Below are 22,840 nucleotides of genomic sequence, written 5' to 3' on the forward strand. Positions count from 1 at the left end.
ATCCAAGCGGGCAGCGCGACCCGCTCGCTGCCAGGACCGCCGGGGGAGCGCTTTCCCGGGGGCATCCAAGGTGGAGCAGGCGGAGCAAGCGCGCGAGAGCGGAGGAGGCCGGACGGTCGAGCGCGCAAGCGGGAGGCGAAGAAGCAGAGGAGGAGAGGTGGGTAGCGGTCCCGGGGAGGGATTAGCTGGGCTTCGCAAGAGGACAAACCGAGCCCGGGCTCCCAGTGGCTGAAGGACCTGCCAATCTGTGTTGTAATCCTGCAGGAATTTCTCCAGGCTTTAACTAGGAGTCGCTTCCTCGCAGACGGCGAAAGAAAAGCGAGGCCAGGCGAAGTGGAAGCAGCTGAGGACCGGCTCGCCTGGCTAGGCTTGGCTTTTCCTTCCCATCCTCCAGGGGGACAGAGGAAAACACTCGGGCGGGCGCGCGCGCGTCGCCTTCTCCGCTGCTGCCCCGACTGCAAACTTTGTTCTTTGCGCCCGCAGCCTCGAGAGCGGCGCAGGGGCAGGCGCGACAGGCTAGCCTGGCAGGCGAGCTCGCGGACCGGCGGGCAGCAGCCCACCCACCCACTCCCTCCGCTCCCCGCCAGCTGGCCAACTCCGCCCTGAAGCACGCCGACAACTGAGGAGCGGCGGGTAAAAGGAGCCGAAAGGAGGCAGGAGAGCGAGGGGCAGCCAGCGAGGGAGGGCCGTTGCTCCGGCCGGATCGTAGTCGGCGCTGCCCGGGTGGCAGATCGCTCCTTTGGGGATCTGCGGGGCGCCCTCTCTCGCCTCTCCTTTCGTCGCGGCCCGCAGCGAGAGCTGCAAACGCAGGAATAATGTGGAACGTGTGGATGGTGCTTGCCTTCGCCTTATCGGCCTGCGTCTCGGGCGAGACGGTAAGAGGTTGTTTTAATTTCATTTGGGGAGGGTGAGGCAGGGCAAGAAGCAGTTGCGAGGAGCGCTTGTGTGGATTCGGACGATTTCCGTCCCCTTGGTCAGTGGTTGCCTCGCCTTTCCTGCTCTAACTCTTGGGGAACTTTTCCCTATCTTCGTCGTTCTGCGTTAACGGGCAATCTAGCTCGATACTGGGGCGCCTTGGAAGAATGGGGGGGGGGGAGGAGGGAGTATATATATTTTTAAACCAGCACGAAAATCCCGTTTCTTGGTTCAGAAACTGGCTCCGGCCTCAAATTGGAGAAAGAGGGGCGGCGGGATGGGGATCAATCCGGAGCGGGAGGAAGGATGAGACGCCCCCGCTGTTCCCACATCTGCTGCGCAGAAGTTTTGCTAAGGTCATTTGCAAAGATCAAAACTTTTTAAACAGGAGGGGCGTGGGGTTTTCAGCTCAGCTTAATGGTATGTGAAACGGGGGAAGGGAAGAGAGCCATTATATTTTTATTTGACGGATAGAAAATGTTTTTTCCTCCTGGAATTTTTTTTTTGGGGGGAGCAGACTTCTGAACTGGAAGGGCCTTTGTTTCTTTGTAAAGACTATCGATAACACTTGGGATACGTTTTTATTGAAACAAAAAGCTGTCCGAAAATTGCAGATGGAAAGAGATGGGATAAGACGGGAAAAACACCGAAAGACAGGACCATAAAAACAATCTTTTGAAAGGGGGGGCGCGCGTGAGTGTTAGAGTGGTGATTTAACACTCCAGTTAAACTGTCTAGTGTATTTTTCATTCAAACCTCTCCTTCATTGCTTCAGTCTGTTGAATTCAATGGAGGGCTGTAGAAGAACATGATACTATGGTGATTCTGAATGTGACAGTTTTGAATCTGTTTGCAAATCCAGTCTGGCATCACTGAGTTGTGTTTGATTGATCCAAACAGAATTTTGGATTATGTTGGGAAGAGGTGGGTTCAATTGTTTCCCTCCTCCCCCCCTCCCACCACCAGGGAAAAAGGAAGATGAATAATCATATTGTCTTTCTTGTAAATTAGGACTTATGAGAAGGCTGGGTCATATTTCATGGTTTTGAGGAAATAATATTTTTAAAATAATTAGGGTTACATTTGCAGTTGGCTCATTTCCAAAACCAGTAGGTTTCATCTTGTGCATACCCAGTGTGTATTATTGTAGGGGGGGGGGGAAGGACATGTAGGGAAGAAAGGCAATGTTTTGCATATCTTTTCAAATATTCTATGGACTTTGTGAAAAGGTTTATTTTCTGGCAAGAATGGATAAAGTTGTGGCTAAAAAAATCCCTGAATCTATTGCAGAAAAAACTCTGTCCTCCATTGCCCAAATTCTTCTGTGGAGAAGTTGTTGGAGAGAAACTCTCTTTGATGGGTGAAATCCCTGATGATATCTGCTGGTTCAAGTGCTTGTGTCCTTTGAGAATATGGGTTCAGCTGCAGCTCTTGAACATGCCTTTGTCCCAGTATATTTGTGGAATAATCAAAATACTGTTGCATTATTCTTCTAGCACTTCCTTTCCCCTTGTTCAAGGTTAGATGTAGTTCATCTTATGTTGAATCTGAGAAATTTGCAATAGATACTGAATTTCACTCTCTGGAGAAGAATGCTTGCATTTGTGATTCTCCATTTGTAATGCAGGCAACATTGCTGAATAGCAAGAGTGAAAGCCCAGCTGAAATCTGAGAACGCTTCAGATTTTCCTTTTCCTTCTCTGTGTTTTGAAGTGGCCTTAATTTTATCTTTTCTGTTCTTTCATAGTTTGATTGTTGATATGCTCCCCCACACACAAAGAAATGAGGAGAATTCCTTTGCATAGCTTAAAATATCATCATTGCAGACAGCCTCTTTTTTTACATGTTAAAATTACTTTAGTAAAGCTTAATCAAATATGTTTTTCAAGCTGGTTTTAGATATGCAGTTTGCTGTAATGAGTTACTATAACTGGTAGCCAGATTTTTAAATATTTTATATAACACAAGTCTAGTGGTGACTGGCAGCTGGATCTAATGTGGAGAGAATTAATTGTGTTTACACAGAAGTCATATGGTCCTCTGCTTACCTCAGATATGTATCTCTGAGTAAACTTAATGAACTGCATGTATGTTTTTTGACTTAGGACCAGGTTACCTCAAGGAGCACCTTCTCCCATATGTATCTACCTGGACTATAAGATCATCTAATTAGCTCCTCTCCAGGTCTCTTCATCAAAGGAGGTGAGGTGGGCCTTTCCAAAGAGGGAGATTTTTCTTTGGTATTATCTCATTTTTGGACTTTTCTCTCTAGAGAGAGTCAACTGGCACCTACATTGGCATTGTTTTATTACCAGATGAAGACTATTCCAGGTTTTTAAATTGCTTTTAACTTGATTAAGTTAAATTAATGGACTTTTGAAGGACTGCCATGCTGCTGTTTAGTTTATATGGTGTTTTTATCAATCAGTATAGAGCTGGAAGGATCTTGAAGGTCTTCCAGTCCAACCCCCTCCTATATCATTTCAGATAGGTAGTTGTTCAGACTTTTATTAAAAACCTCCAGTGATGAAGCACCTACAATTTCTGAAGGCAAGCTATTCCATTGGTTAATTGTCCTCACTGTTAGGAAGTTTCTCCTTAATTCCAGGTTGCTTCTCTCCTTGATTAGTATCCATTCTTGTCTTGCCTTCTGGTGCTTTGAAAAATAAGTTGGCCCTCTCTTCTTTGTGGCAGCCCCTCAAATATTGAAATACTGCTATCATGTCACCCCTAGTTCTTCTTTTCTCTAGACTGGCCATACCCAATTCCTGCAACCATTCTTCATATGTTTTTGTCTCCAGGCCCTTAATCATCTTACTTGCTTTTCTTTGCACTTTTTCCAAAGTATAAACATCTTTTTTTGTAATGTGGTAACTAAACTGGATGCAGTATTCCAGGTGTGGTCTTACTAAGGCTTTATAAAGCGGTACTAATACTTCATGTGATTTTGATTCTATGCCCCTGTTTATACAACCACGGATTGTATTAGCTTTGGCTGCTGCCGCACACTGCTGACTCATGTTTAAGTGATCATCAGCTAGGACTCAAAGGTCCCTATCACAGTTAATATTTTTGAGCCAGGTTTCACCTAATCTTGTACTTTTGGTTTTTCCTGCCTATGTGTAAAACCTTGCTTTTCTTCATATTAAATTTCATGTTGTTGGTTAAGGCCTGTTGTTCAAATCTGTCAATATCTTTTTGGTTCCTGAGCTTGTCTTCTTGCCAGCTTAATGTCATCTGCAAATTTGATGAGTTCCCCTTCTACTGTATTCCCTCATCTAAGCCATTTATGAAGATATTGAAGAGTATTGGCCTAAGAAAGAACTTTGTGGTACCCCACTGCTTCCTTCCTTCCATGTAGTTGTAGTATCATTAAGGATTACTCATTGAATATGGTTTGTCAGTCAGTTACAAATCCATCTGGCAGTGATGCTGTCTATCCCACATTTTTCTAGATGTAAGTTCTGGTCTAATTTGTCAAATGTTTATTTCATATAAACCTATCAAGTATTTCATTTTTCATTTTATATGAATATTTCATTCTATAAGAAATATATCTATTTTATATGAAAAATATTTCATTTTATATATTGTATGTTTTTACTCACATTATATTTTAGAGTGTTTTACTATATTGTAAGCTGCTTAGAGTGTTTCAGCTACTGCATATTTTAAATAAACAAATAAAAGGAATATATTAGAAGATTTTCAGTTTTAATTATGAAAAATTGAGCATTGGAAAAGATACTTGTCAATTTCATCATGTTGAAAGTGAAAAATGTTAAATGAAATAGTACATATCTGCTCTGGCCCTGTTTTGGATTAATATCTGTACATTTTTGTGAACAGTGATCTAGTTTATAGATGTGAAAGTGATTTGAATTGTATATCCCAAATTGGGATATAAATTATAGAAAAAGTTGTAGATCTATTGAACATGAAGGATAGCAAAAAAAAAGTTTTATGATGGAAAGACACTATCAACTATCCTATAGATTTACAGACCAGGATTGATGAGATATATAATGAACTGGGTTTTTATTGATGTAATAGAAAAACTGATCAACATAATTTTGCATGATTAAGATCAGGGGTAGGCAACCTTGGTTCTTTTATGACTCGTGGACTTCAACTCCCAGAATTCCTGACCCAGCATGGCTCAGCTTGGAAACCTCTCCCTTTTCCCTCAGCATGGCTGGCTCAGGAATTCTGGAAGTTGAAGTCCACAAGTCATAAAAGAGCCAAGATTGCCTACCTCTGATTAAGATTTAATGCTGCATTTATAAACTAAGCTTTTAAAAATAATGCATATATAGAAACAGAACAGTAGATAACAGATACATTGAATTGAATTGAAATTACCTGTTGTTGAACCAATAGTAGTGAGAATTCTATGTGAGTTTTGTAGGGGACCATGCGCCATAATTCTCATGCAGCTGAGAAAGCCTTTTGTCTGATAACTCCCTATTTAATTTCACTTGTGAAATCAATTGTGTAAAGCAAAGAAGAGGAACATCCTTCTTCTGAGGATGTTCTATTATCTGGACAGGCAAACAGAGCAGAAAACTATCTTTAGATCCACTTCTCCAATATGATGTGGTGAAATTCAGGTTTCTCCTAGAAGTAGACTGGTTGCCTGTATATCTGCTAAAGCACTGAAATATGATTGCTTTAATCCATGCCACTAAAAATGTTAGCAGCTCTGAGATGATCCAACTGGAATTAGGAATCATTTTTCAAAGATAATTCGACTTATAGCACATTGCAGTACTTGAAAAATTTCAAGGGCTTGACTAAGTGATGCCCAGGATCCATCAGAGAGGCAAGGTATGATGTGCGTATCCATGTGTGTGTGTGTGTGTATGTGTGTTGCATTAAGTTCTGGTTGGCTAACTTGATTGAGCTATTTTTGTTTGAATAGAACAATACAGTGAGGAAGGACAGTATGAATCTCCATCGTGATAAAACCCATAAAAGTTAAGGTGATAAAAATTATGGGTTTGATCCATATTGTGATATTAAACATGATTTCATTCATGTGGTGGGATGAGTGCAAAGAGCCTGTTCCTTGCTAAGCTGAACTGAAGGAAAGGCAAAGGAATAGATGAGTTAAGGAGAAATTAGAATATTTTGGAGCAATCGTCTTAACTTCCTGAGAATTTTAGCTCTTCTTTATCGGAGTTTGTTTCAAAATTAGCTTCAAAGTAGTTCAGCTTCACAGTATCAATGATGAGTCCATGTACTGTGGGTTCAGGTGTGGTGTACCTGAAGCAGATATGGTCCTTTTACTTAAGTCATTTTATCTGAGAAAGAGCATGTAAGCCAGGGTTGTCAAACTGCCGGCCCACGGGCTGGTTTCGTCACACCAAAGCCATGCCCACCCCATTGCCAGCAATATAAAAAGAGTCACAATATGTCGCAACACGTCATATGAGGTGGCGAGTTTGACACTTGTGATGTAAGCCATCCATTCTCCCACTGCTAGGAATTTATGGTAGCTCTTGTTTCCTCCCCTTTCTCCAAATTTCAGCTGCTATAGCAGGGATGGCTGGGGAATTCTGGGAATTGAAGTCCACAGGTCCTAAAGTTGCCAAGGTTGGACATCTCTGTTCTATAGCATTGTCTCAAAGTTTTAAGGTGAAATCTGGTTGTATTCAAACTCTGAATGAAAGAGTGGAAATGCCCTTTGGGATTTTTTTTTTTTTTTGATAAACAAGGAAATTCCTCCATCTGGTGTCTTCTATATGATCTTAACTACAAGTTGCATCACCCTGAAGCAGCAAGCTGGTTATTGTCCGAGACGTGAAGTACCTATTCAGATAATGCTTGAATCTCATTCGGCAAATATTTATGTATATTTGCTTTGAAGTCTCTGTGAATCATTGGGGACTATAGTTCAAGGGAATATGAGGAGGAGTGTTTTACTAACTGTATTTCTGTTTAGCTTTCTCTGGATCTTTCTGAATTAAATGCAAAAAATCCTCACAATTCTGTACAATTTCTATTTTATCACTTGCTATTAACTGCATAATTTTATATGGATTTTCTCTGTTTGGCTGGAAGCATATAGTCTTGACTCAGTAATGCTACAGCTGTGGTATCGATTCTTATTTCCAAATGTATGAACAAAATTCTTTGATATATTAAACCAAAAAGTTGTATTTTTCGATAGCTAGTTATTTCTTTCTGCTTTGTTTTGTTTTGTTTCCTTTTCTTTGGAAAGGTAAGTTCTAGTCCACAGTTATTCTTTTTTTTAAAAAAAAAATAGCAAAACAGAAGGAGAGTTGTTTTTTTGGCTGCAGTTACAAGAGAAATAAGGAATTACAGACATTGTGGTATGTTAAATGAGGGAGCATGTGTTGCAAAGAAAATTGTATCAGGATTACAGTAAATACAGAAAGCCATCAATTGCGGTGGCAGAGCTGTGGTAAAGTACTTGGCATCTTCTCCTTCAACTATATTTGGATGTCTTGAAAACATCCACGTTGCCACCACAGAGTGTTTGTTCCAGCTGCAGAATTGTTCCTGCAGGCAATTATGAGGATATGATTTCATCAGCCACAGCTATACACTGTGATGACAGAGCTCAGTCTTTGCTAACCTGGTGCCCACCAGCTATGCTGGGAGATCTAATTCCAATATTTTCAACTAAGTTGATTTTTTAATCAAGAGTAATATAACAATTTAAATTCTATTCTCCCTGCTTTGGCAGTTCCTATATATGAGAAACTAAGTGCTAAACTATGGTCTTTGCAGTCTGCCAAACCTACAATATTTTATTGTTGAATCAATACCCATAATCAGTCAAAAACTAAGGAATTATGGGAGTTAATCTAATAAAGATTGGGATGCTTGTTAACCCAGTAAAATGAAAGTTTATGAGTGCAATTTTTATTTATTACAGTTTGTGACTAGAAATGTGTGCCCTTTCCTTCCCAATTGAATTCCTCTGAAAATTCTCTGGATTTTATACTACAATTAGATTTTTTTTAAAAAAAGCTTTCATTGTTATTAGTAGTTGTTTTGCTTTTTTAAACAGGCAAAATGATTGTCTCTCTGAGAGGAGGAGAGAGGGAGGAAAAACATCCATAGAGAGTGTGTGATTCTGCCTATGGGTGGCCCTGATATTAGACAAAGTGATTCCAATAGAAGAGAATATACAGATAGTTCTCAGCTTATGACCACAATTGGGTCTGGGAAATTCATTGTTAAGTGATGTGGTCATTAAGTGAGGCATCATGTAACTGCACTCTACTTTATGACCTTTGTTGCTGCAGTCATTATGTGAATCACCATGGTCATTAAGAGAGACATCACATGATCATAGTTTACAACCTTCCCTGCTGGCTTTCTGGTTGATTTTGCTTGTCAGAAGCTGGTTGGGAAGATAGAAAATTGTGATCATGTGTCTATAGGGATGGTGCGACAGTTGTAACTTTGAGGACAGGTGGTAAGTCACTTGTTTCAGCACTATTGTAACTTCAAATTTTTAAACGATGGGTTTTTGAACTATGGTCATAAGTCAAGGACTACATATAGGTAGCTCAGGGTTAAACTGTGAAATCCTTGAGGCTCTCTGAGGGTTGTTTGGTTGTAGTTGTAGTTCCAGTTGGGTAATGAAACATCTGCAAGCAAATAACCAAGCTCAGAAAGCATTGGAGACTCCATAGACAAAATGAGGCAGGTGCCTCAGGGAGCAGATATTACTGTGCTGGAAAGCAGAGCTATGAGCATTCTTGTTATATATCCTATAGTTACTTTGAAGTAAAGTTCAGCTATCACTTTGGTTAACTTCTTCTTGGGGACTATGGGGGGGGGGCAACACCATGGTTTACGTTGACCCTGTCTCCACTCTTGCTGCATATGTCACTTGCAGATTTCATTTGTAGATTTTACTTAATACTGTACATTCAAAATGAATCTGAGAGATCCACTGTATTTTTGCTTAGATTTGTCAAATAGGTAGAAGTTTTGAAAAAAAGACCTTTTAAGTTCTGCTGAAATATTTCAAAGAGCCAGATGGAATTGATTTCTTATACTAATAAGTGGAATGCCGTTTATATGCATCCAAAATGACACTGGCCAAACCCAACGTTGAGATATTAGAAAGGCTTGAAGCAGTCCTGAGATTTGTAGAAATATTAAGATTTTTTAGGGGAAAAAATTTGGGGTTTAGAGGCTCCTAATAATGTCATTGATCAGGAAAAGCTGGCCAACTAATTATAGGGGCATTAGAGCTAGTGTTTGGGAGAAAACACATGCCCTTGCCTTCGGAGACAAAATAAATAGAAAATCACAAGAAAATTTCTTGTGAAAAGGTCCCACATGTGGAAGCTTTTATTTAAATATTTCTTTGGTATATGTCTTCTGCCACCATCTGAAGAACTTTATAATTAAATGAATGTTTGATTCTAGAGAGGCTTATCTTATTTGTCAACAACTCCGCTTCTTTCAGTAGTCCTCTCAGGCTATTTTATGGGGGGGGGGTGTAATTTCGTAAAATAATTACTGTTTTATTGTATGTTTGCTTTTTTGTTTTGCTAACTGCTTGGAGCAACTCATTTAAAGCGGAGAAGTGCAGTATCAAATATTGTATTGTTAAGTAAAGATATGGGATATCCTGGAATATGAAGTACCATCACTGAACAGGACCATTGAATATGGTAAGATATACAAGCCGCCTGTTTTGAACAGAATAATATAAGGATGCTTTAAGTCTCAAGTAGGGATTTGAACCAGGGCAATTTCAACTATTTCTTCTTCCTAATTAAGATGAAATGCTTTGGTGGTCTTTAGAAAGATTAATGAGAGCATGTCACCTATAATAATTATGACTATTATTGTGATTGTAAGTTGATTTGTATATTGGCAGCAAGCCATGGAGAAAACCAGGAAATTAATGGTAATGAGTCTGAATAATTATTTGCTCCAAATAGAGGAAGGATTGAATATAAACATATAAATAAATAGGATTCCTTGCAATTTTCTATTTTTTATGAGAGTTTGCCACAAGAAAAAGTCACATGCTGATAATTGTTGGACAATTGTGTATAGCATACTGAATTTTTAGTTCTTCACTCAATTATTCTTAAACTATTTTATGTTATGTTATTTTTTATTTTATTTTATTAAATTTATTGGCTACCAATCTCACCACAGGGTAACATTGCCATGATAAATTATTTAACTTTTTCCATATACCATTTCCAATGTTCTACGTAGGAGAAATAATTATTTCTGTTATAGAAGATATAAAAGGGGACTTGGCCTGTTATTCAAAAGCAGCCTTGTCATCTTACTGAACATCACTATTTCTTTTAAGCTATGCTGTTTTTTGAAGATGGAGAGATTGCATTTAGTCCCTCAGGAGACACCACTTCTGTAAAATAATACAAATCCCCTTTTTTATGTTTGTCTCTCATCTTAGTTGAGTGAGCAATTTGGGTTCAATTCAATGAAGTGCTGTGACATGACTTCCTGTTGTAACTGGGACTGGAGAATGACTTCAGGGTATTATTCTCTGAACGATATTTTGTTTTGTTGACCTTTGTGTCTGTTCACAAAGCAAATGAGAGCTTGGTGATCCGCTGCCCCAATAATTTATTGTAAGACCTCCCATGTATCAACAGTTTTCCAAAGACAACATCATTCTTGTTCACAGTAAAGCATAATAAGTGCCGAGGTGGCGCAGCAGTTAGAGTGCAGTACTGCAGGCCACTTTAGCTGACTGTGTTCAGCAGGTCAGCGGTTCAGATCTCACCGGCTCAAGGTTGACTCAGCCTTCCATCCTTCTGAGGTAGGTAAAATGAGGACCCAGATTGTTGGGGGCAATGTAAATATATATATACATTGCTTACTGGTATACACCGCTTAGAGAGTGCTTGCACTTAAAGCAGTATATAAGTCTCATAAATAAATAAATAAATTTGCAGTCCTCTTGAACAAAAACAGCTTAATCATTTAATGTGTAATAGAGATCCAGTTCGGCGCATACCTGGTCCACAACTTACAACAATTCATTTAGCAACTGTTCTAAGGTATGACAGTGCTGAAAAAAGGAACTTATGATTGGTTCTCACACTTTAAGTCATCACAATGCTTGCAGTTACGTGATTAAAATTTAGGCCTTTATTAACTGGCATGGATTTATGATGATTATAGCATCCCAGGGTCATGTGACCTGACCAGCTGGCTTATGAGTTTATGAAGGAAGCTGGATTCACTTTATGATTGCATGTTTTACTTAACAATTGTGGTTCGCTTAATGGCCGTGGCAAAAAAAGTTGTAAAATTGGTCACAAGTCGCTTAACAACCACCTAACTTAGCAAGGGAAGTTCTGGTCCCAATTTTGGTCATAAGCTGAGGACTACCTGTAGCACTTAAGGTATCAGGCTAGAAATCAGGATACTGTGAATTCTAGTCTGCCTTAGGTACAATGTCTGTTGGGTGATCTTGGGCTAGCCACCTTCTACTCAGCCCTGGGATGGAGGCAATGGCAAACCACTTCCGAAAAACCTTGGCAAGAAAAATGCAGGGACTCCAAGAATTGGACATGATTGAATGGAAAAAGAAAAGTAGCGGCTTGTTGTTTTTAATTCTGTATTAGTTGAGGAACAATATAAAAAGAATGTAACTATCTTTAAGTGCCAAGCATTTTCTTAAGGGAAAATCATATGCACAGAGTTAAACCTTCAGGGACCTATTTCCAACAAGCAATGAGAACTATTTTTATCCGGTTCTTAGTTTGCTTTATGTGAGCTATTAAGAAATACATAAAAACTATATGCATTCGTATTACTCATAAATATCTAAAAAGAACAAAAGATATATAAGGCTGGTATTTTTTAAAAAAAAAACATTAATGCACAAACATTAGCCCAGTGCAAGTAGCTTTAGACCAAAGGTAAATGTATTTTGGTAGCTTTGCTATAATTTCTAAAACTTGTGTTTGAGTTATATAAGTTGGACCCACTTTGCACTCTTCTTCTTCTGAATATTGTAATGTTTCTTCAAGAAATACCATTACCAATACTTCCTTTTTTGGGAATAACTATATCCATAGATCATTATCCCCATTTTACTAAGTTACCATTAAAGCTACTTCATGCTGAATTCAATGAACCTGGCCAGAGTAAACGGATATAAGATTACATAATTAATGGGAATTTGTTCCCATTAAAATAGGTGAGGACTCACAGATGTTTTAATGGAAATGAGGTTCTGATTAATATAACAGTTGCAGTAGAAAGTTATTTCAGCCTGAGTTCAACTCTCAGTTATGTTTTTCACGTGATTTGGTTGTATATACCTCCATTTTTTTAAACCAAAAATTTAATCAGGAATGGAATTCTAAGGAAGACAATGGAAAAGCAAGGTTTAATGCTCTGCTTAAGCTACATTGTTCTCACTCCTTTGTTAGCTATTTAATAAAGAAAAAGCAACTGTGTAGGACCAAAGAATGTGACTAATACCATGTTAACTCATAGTCTAGATGCTAAATAATTTACAGTGAGAATAAAATGCACAGGGGGCTGATTTTCACAAATGTGCCTTGGATGTGGTGAGTCTCCTTGATTCAGTGGTGGGATTCAGCTGGTTCGCACCACTTTGGCAGAACCGGTAGCTAATTTTTTTGTTGCCCAGCCCAGAATGGACTTCTGGAAGTGGCATCCACACAGAGAACCTGTTGTTCACATTTTTGAATCCCACCACTGCCTTGATTCTATCTACTTTAGTTCCACCCTCTGTATGACAACAATATGGACAATCAGCTTAGTTTCATATACTAATAAGCTATCTTTGTATCTGAACAAACCCAAGATTTGGTTATGTAAACAAAATATATATTGGGTGAAATTCACTGAAGAACTATATCAGTGGTTCTCAACCTGTGGGTCGGGACCCCATTTGGGGTCGAACGACCATTTCACGGGGGTTGCCAAACAACACAGTCCACTATTTTTCCCCTTTTCCTTAGCTGTGCTACTCCCTTTTATTCTATTGGCTTTTGAAAGCCAATAGAATAAACTCTCTTGAATAGAGTCTAATTCTATTGGCTTTCAAAAGCCAATAGGAATTGTCCATGCTGTCTCTGCCCTGCTGAGCCTGCCAAAAGTCCCATTGTGCAAACGGTGCTGCACCAGTTGAGTAGTCCTTGACTTACGACCGGTTGAGTAGTTCTCGACTTACAACCAGTTGGGGGTCGCGGCATTAAAAAGGTTGAGAACCACTGAACTATGTTAATAAGTCTTTTTTAAACCTTGATACAAGTCTATATTTTTTTTACATTACAATAACTTACTCATGTGTATTATTTTGTAACTAATAATATCCCCACTGGTTTAAAGCAAACAGAAAAAATACACTTTGAGATGAAGCTCTCACTACATATCTGTAATTTAAGCAGAACTAAAGATTCACACTTCTATTGCCAGTAGCTTGCATTATTGCCTCAGGCGATTTTCCAATCATGACAGTCGAGCTGACACTAATACGCTCAATTATACAAGTTGAACATAGCCCACTAGCCATGGACATGTGGTATCTCATCCTATTTTGATGCCTGTTTGACATTTAAAGTTGAAGTTTGTCAAATAATAATCCAATTATATTAAGTAGCAGAAATGCTGTATTTGGTCTGGTAGGTCAAAAGTTGCATCATAGACCCATCGATGTTCCTGTTATTGCTGAGATGCAATTTATTTACTTCTGTCATAGTGCCTCCAATCTATAGTACATAGGTATTGCTCTTGGATAAAAAAAACAGTCATGATAGCTAACAAACATTCTTGTCAGGTTATTCTCCCAATTTGAAATTTCCCATAAATAAATTTGATTTATTCCAAATGAATCTGGATGAAGTGATAAAAATAGGGATATAAAAATTGTTTTAAAGCTTTTATATTAAATGGTGTTTCACTCATGGAGACAGAATTGCCACCCCAGGGTAGATCTTTGAACTAACATTACTGTTGTTTTTATTTCTCCGAGAAATTTTTATATTCAACATACTTCCAGTTTTTCGTGGATTTGCACATTATTTCTTTAGCCTAGCCTATCAGGCTTGATATTTCAATTGTAACGTGCAGTTCAAAATAAAGAAATGGCATGAATCATGCCTGAGACTAAAGGGATATCAAGCCCTTGTGATTTTTTTTTACATATTTGCTGAGTTTGGCATTAGCTTTACGTTTATAGTGTGGCTTGTGTATCTAGCAGCCTGTTCTACAGTTGGATCTACCTCCAAGTGCAGATTTCAGCTGAGTAACAGCCCACCTCTGTGCTTGCTTATTTGAAAACTGTACCTCTGAATCAATGCAGACATTCAATAGGACCTTTTCTTTTGGTCACCCAATTCATGATATTTGCATCATTTCTTAATTTTTTTGTGTAGTATGTCCCACATTATGTTCCATTGGGAAAGCTTAGCTAACTTTTCGGCTGTATAAATGTAACAGAGCCTTTCATGTAATTTTTGGCAATATGAGAAGGTTTATCTGCAAAGAAACTTTGAACTAGACCAGTGGTGGCGAACCTATGGCACGGGTGCCAGAGGCGGCACTCAGAGCCCTCTCTATGGGCATGCGCACCATCGCCCCAGTCCTAGGCCTTCAGCTGGGTTTTATAAAACCTTTTTGCTTTAGGCCTCCGCTGCCATGTGCAAAAAAAAAAAAAGATTCAATCAATCAGTCAATTTCAACTTCTCACGGGGAAAAAAAGATCTTGCAAAGTTGGAATTGATTGAACTTTTTAGTCCCACCCAGTCTGCCATTACCACTGCGGCTATGCCCATCCAATGGGCCACACATCCCCAATTGGCCACACTAGCCAATGGGACACACCCATCCGGCATGCATAAGTGGGTTTTGGGGTGCAGTTTGGGCACTCGGTCTCTAAAAGGTTCGCCATCACTGAACTAGACTTGCTGTCTACAGTAGCGTAGTAATAGCAATAGCATTTAGACTTATATACTGTTTCACAGGGCTTTACAGCCCTGTCTAAGTGGGTTAGAGATTGTCCCCAACAATCTGTCCTCATTTTATTGATCTCGGAAGGATGGAAGACTGAGTCAACCTTGAGCCGGTGAGAATTTAATGGCTGGCAGTCAGCAGAATTAGCCTGCAATACTACATTCTAACCAATGTGCCACCATGGGTCTTCCCTGGGTAAGTCTCTAGCGGGCTTTAGACAAGCTACTAATACTGATCTATTTTGCAGGATGATTGGAAGGCTAGCTAAGATGTGAGATCTAGGTTTAGTATTCTTTTCTAAATACTGAATTGTTGCATACTCTCTTTTGGGCTACCCTTAATATTGTATTGAATATTGCAAGATTCAGCAACCTCATCCAAGGGTTTTTTTTCTGCAAAAACATCAAAGTAATCTTATATTATTTTCTGCAATGAGAGGCTGAAAAATACAAATATGCTATAATTAGCTCTCTGCCGGAGCAGTTTTTGCTTTACTATTTATATTTGTCAGAGTGCCAAGTTTGTTAAATAAATGCCCACTGGAGCTTATATATCTCTCTCCCACAGAAGATATTATTGCACAGCTCTGTTCTCCCATGTGCAGAGATATTTGTTCAGATTGCTTGGTTTTTTTCACACCACTCATTTTGTTTGCATTCATGAGTGCAGACTAAGTAAATTGTTGTTACAGCACTTATTTAAATAGTTTTCAGATTATAGTAGCATGAGTGATATTATACAGTAGTATGAATGATATATTACTATTGCTTACTAATATTAATAGTGTTTCATAGTATCTTAAAGAATGCTGTGTTTGTTTTGTAAAAAAATTCTCTGAAAAAGTTCAGATTGAATATCATAATGACATAATGAGTGATGATCATCACTTACCCCAACTCATCTCACAGACTGGTTGTTGTAGGGAAAATAGGAAGAGGAAGATGTATTGATATGTTTGCCCCATGAGTTATTTGTAAAAATAATAGATTTTTATAATAAATTAGGGACGTGTAGGTTGACTTGAAGGCATTATCAATTACCAATAACATATAGGAAAGACTGTAGAACAGTGGTTCTCAACCTGTGGGTCGGGACCCCATTTGGGGTCGAACGACCATTTCACGGGGGTCGCCAAACAAGGCTGTCCGCCATTTTTTCCCCCTTTTCTTTGTCCACGCCCCTGGCACCCAGTGATGTATAAGTGGTTGGGGATCACCACAACATGGGGAACTGCATTAGAAAGGTTGAGAACTGCTATAGAATGTCAAGAATATTGTATGAATGGGCAATCTTATGGCTGAGGATACCACTTGACATTTTTGGCGATCTAGAACATTGTCCTAACCATGACAAAAAGATTCGCCAGTAATAGTTTTTGTAGATTATATCCTCATCGCGGTATCTATGTCTCATCCACAAGTAATTGTTAATTATTTTCCTGATTCAATATGAAAGTAGTGTTTTTTCTTCCTCTCCCAGAATAAGCTTTGTCTTAAACACAATCTACAGCATTATCATGGTGAAAATACAGTCAAGGATCTCTATACCTCCTTTAATTGCTCTCCAAATCTGACAGGAGCTTAGTATATGTATCAGCACAGTGAAGCAGGAAAGATCCCGTTAGCCTCAGTGCTGAGGCAGAACAATACTTAGGTGGAAGTGAGGGCAGAGCAAAGTATGTTAGAGTACTTTTGAGCTGCCTTAAGAACTGGAGAAAGGGCCTTTCTTTAGCATTTTAACAAAAATAGCTTATTTAAAATGTGCTTTGCTTGGGGGATTCTGTCCAATTCATTGCTTGAAGGAGAAGATTGGGTCAGTGGGTGGAATAAGAAAGATTAAAACAAACAAAAGTCAACTACATCTTTTTGAAAAGAAGATTTTTCAGTCTTTTTGAAAATACAGAAGACAGATTCTGGACTTGCTTTAAACATGGTTTTCTCCCTTTGTATCTTTACTGCATAGTTTTCATTGGTAATGTTGCGCTTAACAGTTGAATCAGTGCCTTTTATGTTAGAAGAAGCTGAGTTGTGATTAAATCAAAGTTTCTAGCTCACAAAAATAATACAATGTTTTTTTTCCAGAGCAGTATTCTTTGTGCTGCTTGGTATTATTATTTTCTTTTAGTACTTTGTATTTGGTATAGGATATACTCTAGATCTGAATACTGCACAACATTTCATGCAGTATCCCCAACCAAAGCATGTCTATAAAAATACGATAATTAAAATATAGGGATATTTTAATCACCACAAATATCCCTCTGGTGATGATGGATATTATGATGATTAAACTATTTCTTGAAAAATAGATAAATAGCATAATCAACAATCTCCGAAGACAAAATGGGAGTAAAATAAAACACAGAGAAGCAGAGATTTGAATTTTATGTCATTAATATGACAGAGCACTCAGAAATAGCCAATATTGTAACTTTTGTAATTAATGTATGATAGCTTTCTTTGCCCGGGACACTCCAAATGCTGGTTTTACAGCTCCCAGGGGGTCATAATCTAGAGGCATCTTCAGGAAATCAAGATTATATGAAATGATGACATGGATGCAGTAATTTCATAATGCAAATACTACCCTTATTTGTGTTACAGTATTTGATGCAAATATGTAAGTCATGGACTATGTTATGACTCAGGTTTAGTCACTTATCCTCTGGAGACATTACACTGTCAGTTAAACTGGAATGGAATAAATTGATGGAAGGATGATTTATAATGGTAAAGAGATCTATTAATGCGGTGTATTAGTTGAAATGTTGGACTGGCACAGAGGAGACACAGCTTTGAGTCTCTTCCCAGTCTTGGAAACTTACTAGGTGACTTTGGGGCAGATATACTCTCAGCCCAATTTATTTCTCAGTGTTGTTTTGGGAAAGATAGAATACTTTGCGTGACCTCTTGGGCTCCCAGACAAAGGTATAAATAAAGAAGACAATATAAGATACTATTTCCAGTCTTTTTTGAAGTAAATTTTGCTTCCAATAACTTGGAAATAAATATTGGCTCCTATCTCCATCATTATCTTCTCTCACACCCCACCCTATGAAGCAGTTGCTGAGGTAATCGTTGGCTAGGAGAATAATGGTTTTGCAGCCTCCCTTTTGGCTTTGTCAGGAAAGAGATAAAAAACAAGGTTGATTGTTTAGAGTTAAAAGAAGGCTTTTAGACATCTGAGTCCTGATCTCTGCTTGGTGCAGGAATCCAAATTAAAGCATCTTGATAGATTGCTGTCTTGTCTCTCTTTGAGCATTTCTAGAAAATGAGCGCTCACTAGTTGATTAACTGTTGAATAGTTCTTATCCCTAGGAAGTTTTTGCTACCAACTGGAATCTGAGATTGAGCCTTGTGAAGTACAGGAGTGAGTTCTCCTTGGAAAGGGTGCTTGGAAGAATGTTATATTACCCAATCCCCTTCTTTTTCAAAGCTAAATTTACCATGTTCCTCAAACCTCTCTTTTTGGAACTGGAAAGTTTGTATTTGCTTTCTTTGAAAGCCCAATTAGAATGCAAATTGCTTGTATATATTTCAGTGGATCCCTTTTTCATCACTTATTTTGTGTAACAGAGGTGATTAAACTGTCCATAAGAAATTAGTTATCTATTTTTCCGGTAATATAAACTTACTTCTTAGGTAACTATTTTGAATCTATCATACAACATTTTATCTATATTCTAAACAATGTTTTTAAATGGAGCCATTTAGAGAAGGCATGACCTATTTTTGTGAGAAAGTGTGCAATCTGGCTTTTTCTTATTTGTGGGAAAGTTGAGGTAAATTTTTCATGTATTCTGTATATAGAAAACTTTGCTTTAGAGCCTTTGGCGCCAACAGCAGCCTTTGCTAGGCTAGTGTTAAATATAGCATGAAGCTTAAGAGAACTGACCTACAATTAAGTTGTGGCAGTCCCTCATTTGGTGTTCTGCAGTTGTCAATTAGTCTTTATTATGAGAGATTTGTTTGTTTGAAGCTTTTGTGAATGGAGGCTGAATTGAAACATTTTGCTCCTTACCTGAATAACAAGAATGTAAATTTGTATGCCATTCTGCAGGTGCCTATTTTAAAGGTGAACTCTGGGATGTTTTCCTTACTTCTAGTAATGTGTTTATTTAAAAGGAATTTTCAGTTCCTTATTTGCAGAATGATGTATTTAATCTTTTTTCCTAGGCATAGCACATGCAATATTAGATCAAATGGACATAGGGAGAGTAAAGCAAGAAATATCAAAGAATCATCATCATCATCTTCTTCATCATCCTTGTGTTATGCCCGCAGTGTTCGCTTTTTGGATTCGTGAATGCCAATCTTTCACAATGAAACACAGGATCCGGGTCCAACTAGGCAAATTTCATGTCTGCATTTATTGTGCCTTGCCATCTTTGCTTCAGCCTTCTGCGCAGGTGCTTGCTATCTGTGTTAAAATGGAAGGCAATGCAAACAGTGATGTGGAGGTGCTATTCATAGGGCATGGGGTGTATAAGAGCGCTTAAGCATTTGGTGGTTGGCCAACATACAGTGCGCTATATAAAGCTACTGAGTGTACCATTGTCTTATACACCTTTGATTTTAAATAGATTAGTATGTGTTGATTCCAGAGCATTCCAGTGATCTCCTTCCATCATAGCCATGCTTTGTTCACTATAGCATGCACTTTGCCATTAATTCTGTCAGCACTCTGTAGATGGGATCCTAAGTAATGAAAGGTGTTGGTCTTCACTAGATCATCACACAAGAGATACCAAAGAATGGGAGGTATTATTGTTATCCAACGGTTTGTGTTTGTGGCCTGTATGAATGGACTCAAGCTGCATAAGTGTTTATGTGTTAAACCAATATTTTAGCGTCCAATAACTTATTCAGAATCATTGCAGTTGCTGCAGAATACTCCTTCATGCTAGATCCAAATAGGAAGTATTGCAGCAGAAAATATCAACTAAAACTTCAAAAGAATTTCAAGTGTGGTTCTAAGAAAATCTGAAGTTTTTAAGACAAAGTTTTCAAGAACACCTAAGATTTTGCAAAATATAGTATCACTACAGATGGCTTCAGTCAGCCTTCTTTGGTTGGGGGGGGGCTGCATATAAAGGTAAAGGTTTCCCCTGTCCATGACTCCAGGGCTGTGGTGGCGAACCTATGGCACGGGTGCCAGAGGCAGCAGGCAGAGCCCCCTCTGTGGGCACGCGCACCGTCGCCCCAGTCCTAGGCCTTCAGCTGGGTTTTATAAAACCTTTTTGCTTTAGGCCGCTGCCGCCATGTGCAAAAAAAAAAAAGATTCAATCAATTTCAACTTCTCGCGGGAAAAAAAGGATTTTGCAAAGTTGGAACTCATTGATTGAACTTTTTAGTGCCACCCAGTCTGCCGTTACCACTGCAGCCACGCCCACCTAATGGGCTGTGCCTACCCAATTAGCCACACCCACCCAATAAGCCACGCCCACCTGGCACCCAACAATACATAAGTGGATTTTGAGTTGCAGTTCGGGCACTCGGTCTGTAAAAGGTTTGCCATCACTGCTCTAGGGGGCGATATCATCTCTGTCAGCCAGCATTGTCTGAAGACATTTCTGTGGTGGTCATGTAGCATGAATCAATTCACATTTGCCACCCCAACTGGAGAGAACTTGGTCAAGTAAGCCTAGCACAGTGGTTCTCAACCTGTGGGTCGGGACCCCATTTGGGTTCAAACGATCTTTTCACGGGGGTCACCAAACAACGCAGTCCACCATTTCTTTCCCCTTTTCCTTAGCTGTGCTACTCCCTTTTATTCTATTGGCTTTTGAAAGCCAATAGAATAGACTATCTTGAATAGAGTCTAATTCTATTGGCTTTCAAAAGCCAATAGGAATTGTCCAGGCTGTCTCTGCCCTGCTGAGCCTGCCAAATGTCCCATTCTGCAAACGGTGCTGCACCAGTTGAATAGTCCTCGACTTAACGACCGGTTGAGTAGTCCTCAACTTACGACCGGTTGGGGGTCGCGGCATTAAAAAGGTTGAGAACCACTGGCCTAGCATAAGCTATGATTTTCATATTTTCCATTTAATTGGCATCCTATCTAGTATGTATCTTTTAAGTATCTCATGTCAGGGCACATTTAGATCATATAAAAATGCTGAGGTCATACTAATAGTACTGAGCTCTCCCCTTTTTTCCCTTCCCTTCCCTTCCCTTCCCTTCCCTTCCCTTTCCTTTCCTTTCCTTTCCTTTCCTTTCCTTTCCTTTCCTTTCCTTTCCTTTCCTTTCCTTTCCTTTCCTGGAAAACCATAAAAGGATGCTATATTTGCAGTAGAAAAGGCTCAAAATTCATAGCTTTCGCTGAGTCAGAGACATCAGTCAGAAGCATATAATGTGTCTGGAACATACGGTCTAACAGTCTCAGGCCAACTGCCAAACTGTCTTGCTCAGCAAGAGAGAACAGAGACTTCATAACACAACTCTTGATGGATTATCTCCAGTTCAGCAGCTGCTGTTTGAGAACTTGCTTATGAACATTCTGCACTTTGAACAACGTATTAATTCAGAGGACCATCTTCTTCCAACCTGGTACCTGCCAAATGCATCAGACTTCAATTAAAGCAGGCCACCGAGAGACAGTGTAGCAAATCCGGAAGGTACCAGGTTGAGAGTAGGAAATTGCTTAAACATTGGTGAGAAAATCTTGTCTTGAATATATTCAATCTGTCTACTGAAAGCTAACAAAAGATAGATTACTTAGAAGTGAATATCTTTAGCAGAAATTCAGCAACTTCCTAAATCTTCTTAAAACATTCAGAGTAAGGATACCAAAGGGAATTCTGAAATAGAATGTGTCAAGTTAACCCAAAGCTGGTAGATCTTGGACATTAACTGTGCACAAAAATTACAAAAACCACATAAAGGGATGAGCTACATGTGTATTTCTTGGTGGATTCCACCCCTTCCCAGAAGGAGATATGTTTCTGATGCTGAGTGAAATCTGTGTGAAATCTCCCCATAAGTGGTTGGCATGCAGATTTTTATAAAAAAAGAATATATGGGTAAAGTACAGAAGGCAGGGAAGTAGATAAAAACATGGCCTGGGAAGAGAGGGACAAATGTATCTAAGTAGCTTTAAAATATTATTTTGAATATTATCTTCTGAACTAAGAAGGAAAGTTCCCAAGACCTTTGGGAATCTCTTCCAGGAATTTTTTTTTTCTGTTTGGGATCTGTATTAATCTCTGCTTTTAGGTTTCTCTTTTTCTGATTTGTTTTTCCACACACAAAGAATTGAGATAGTTACCCAAAGGGTGCAGCCTACATTGCAAATATAAATAGATGCTAAGTAGGTTTGTCTGTCTTGTTTTCTCTTGAGAAGTTAGACTAGAGTTGGATTTTTCAATAGTACTGGGAATTCTCGGTTTAAGATTTAAAATTTATAACATTTTCTTAAAATACAACTGATCTCTTTGCATATTCCATCTCTTCCCTAAAAGCAAAACCTTTAACTTGTGCTGTAAAATTTGAAGAAATATTGGAATGAACATGGCTAACTAAAAGCAGAATTGTCTAACTTGGCAGAATGAAGAGCTCTTTGTAATTTTTGCTCCATACAGTTGTTCCTCCGGAGTAGACTGTGGATTTAGAACTCTGGGAGATGAAGGAATAGCCATCTTTTTGTTCAAACTGTAGTCAGGACACTGGATTTGTATACTTTTTAATCACTTTCGGAAATTGCTTGTTTGTGTCACTTTACGTATTTGTACAACTCTGGAATTATAATAGTCTATCCATGTATGGCTGTGAAAGTTGCACCATAAGAAAGGCTGAGCACCAAAGAATTGAGGCCTTTGAACTATGGTGCTGGAGAAGACTCCTGCGAGTCCCTTGGACTGTAAGGCGTTCAAACCGGTCAGTCCTAGAAGAGATCAACCCCGACTGCTCTTTAGAAGGCCAAATCCTGAAGTTGAAACTGAAATACTTTAGCCACC

The 22,840-nt window shown here is 38.9% G+C and overlaps 1 protein-coding gene across 1 annotated transcript in view; it reads left to right on the forward strand.

Annotated features, from left to right (window-relative positions):
- The first annotated feature begins 131 nt into the window (after nucleotides 1–131).
- The window catches only part of SDC2 (syndecan 2), a 71,378-nt gene continuing 48,669 nt past the window's right edge, over nucleotides 132–22,840 (forward strand). Inside the window, exon 1 of the mRNA XM_039328861.1 lies at nucleotides 132–875. Within this exon, the coding sequence (XP_039184795.1) occupies nucleotides 816–875 (60 nt within the window). The 5' untranslated portion in view covers nucleotides 132–815. The remainder of the gene's footprint in view (nucleotides 876–22,840) is intronic.

Source organism: Crotalus tigris, unplaced genomic scaffold (assembly GCF_016545835.1).
Source record: "Crotalus tigris isolate CLP2741 ecotype Arizona unplaced genomic scaffold, ASM1654583v1 scf7180000024384.25900115:4084858, whole genome shotgun sequence".
Lineage (NCBI taxonomy): Eukaryota > Metazoa > Chordata > Lepidosauria > Squamata > Viperidae > Crotalus > Crotalus tigris.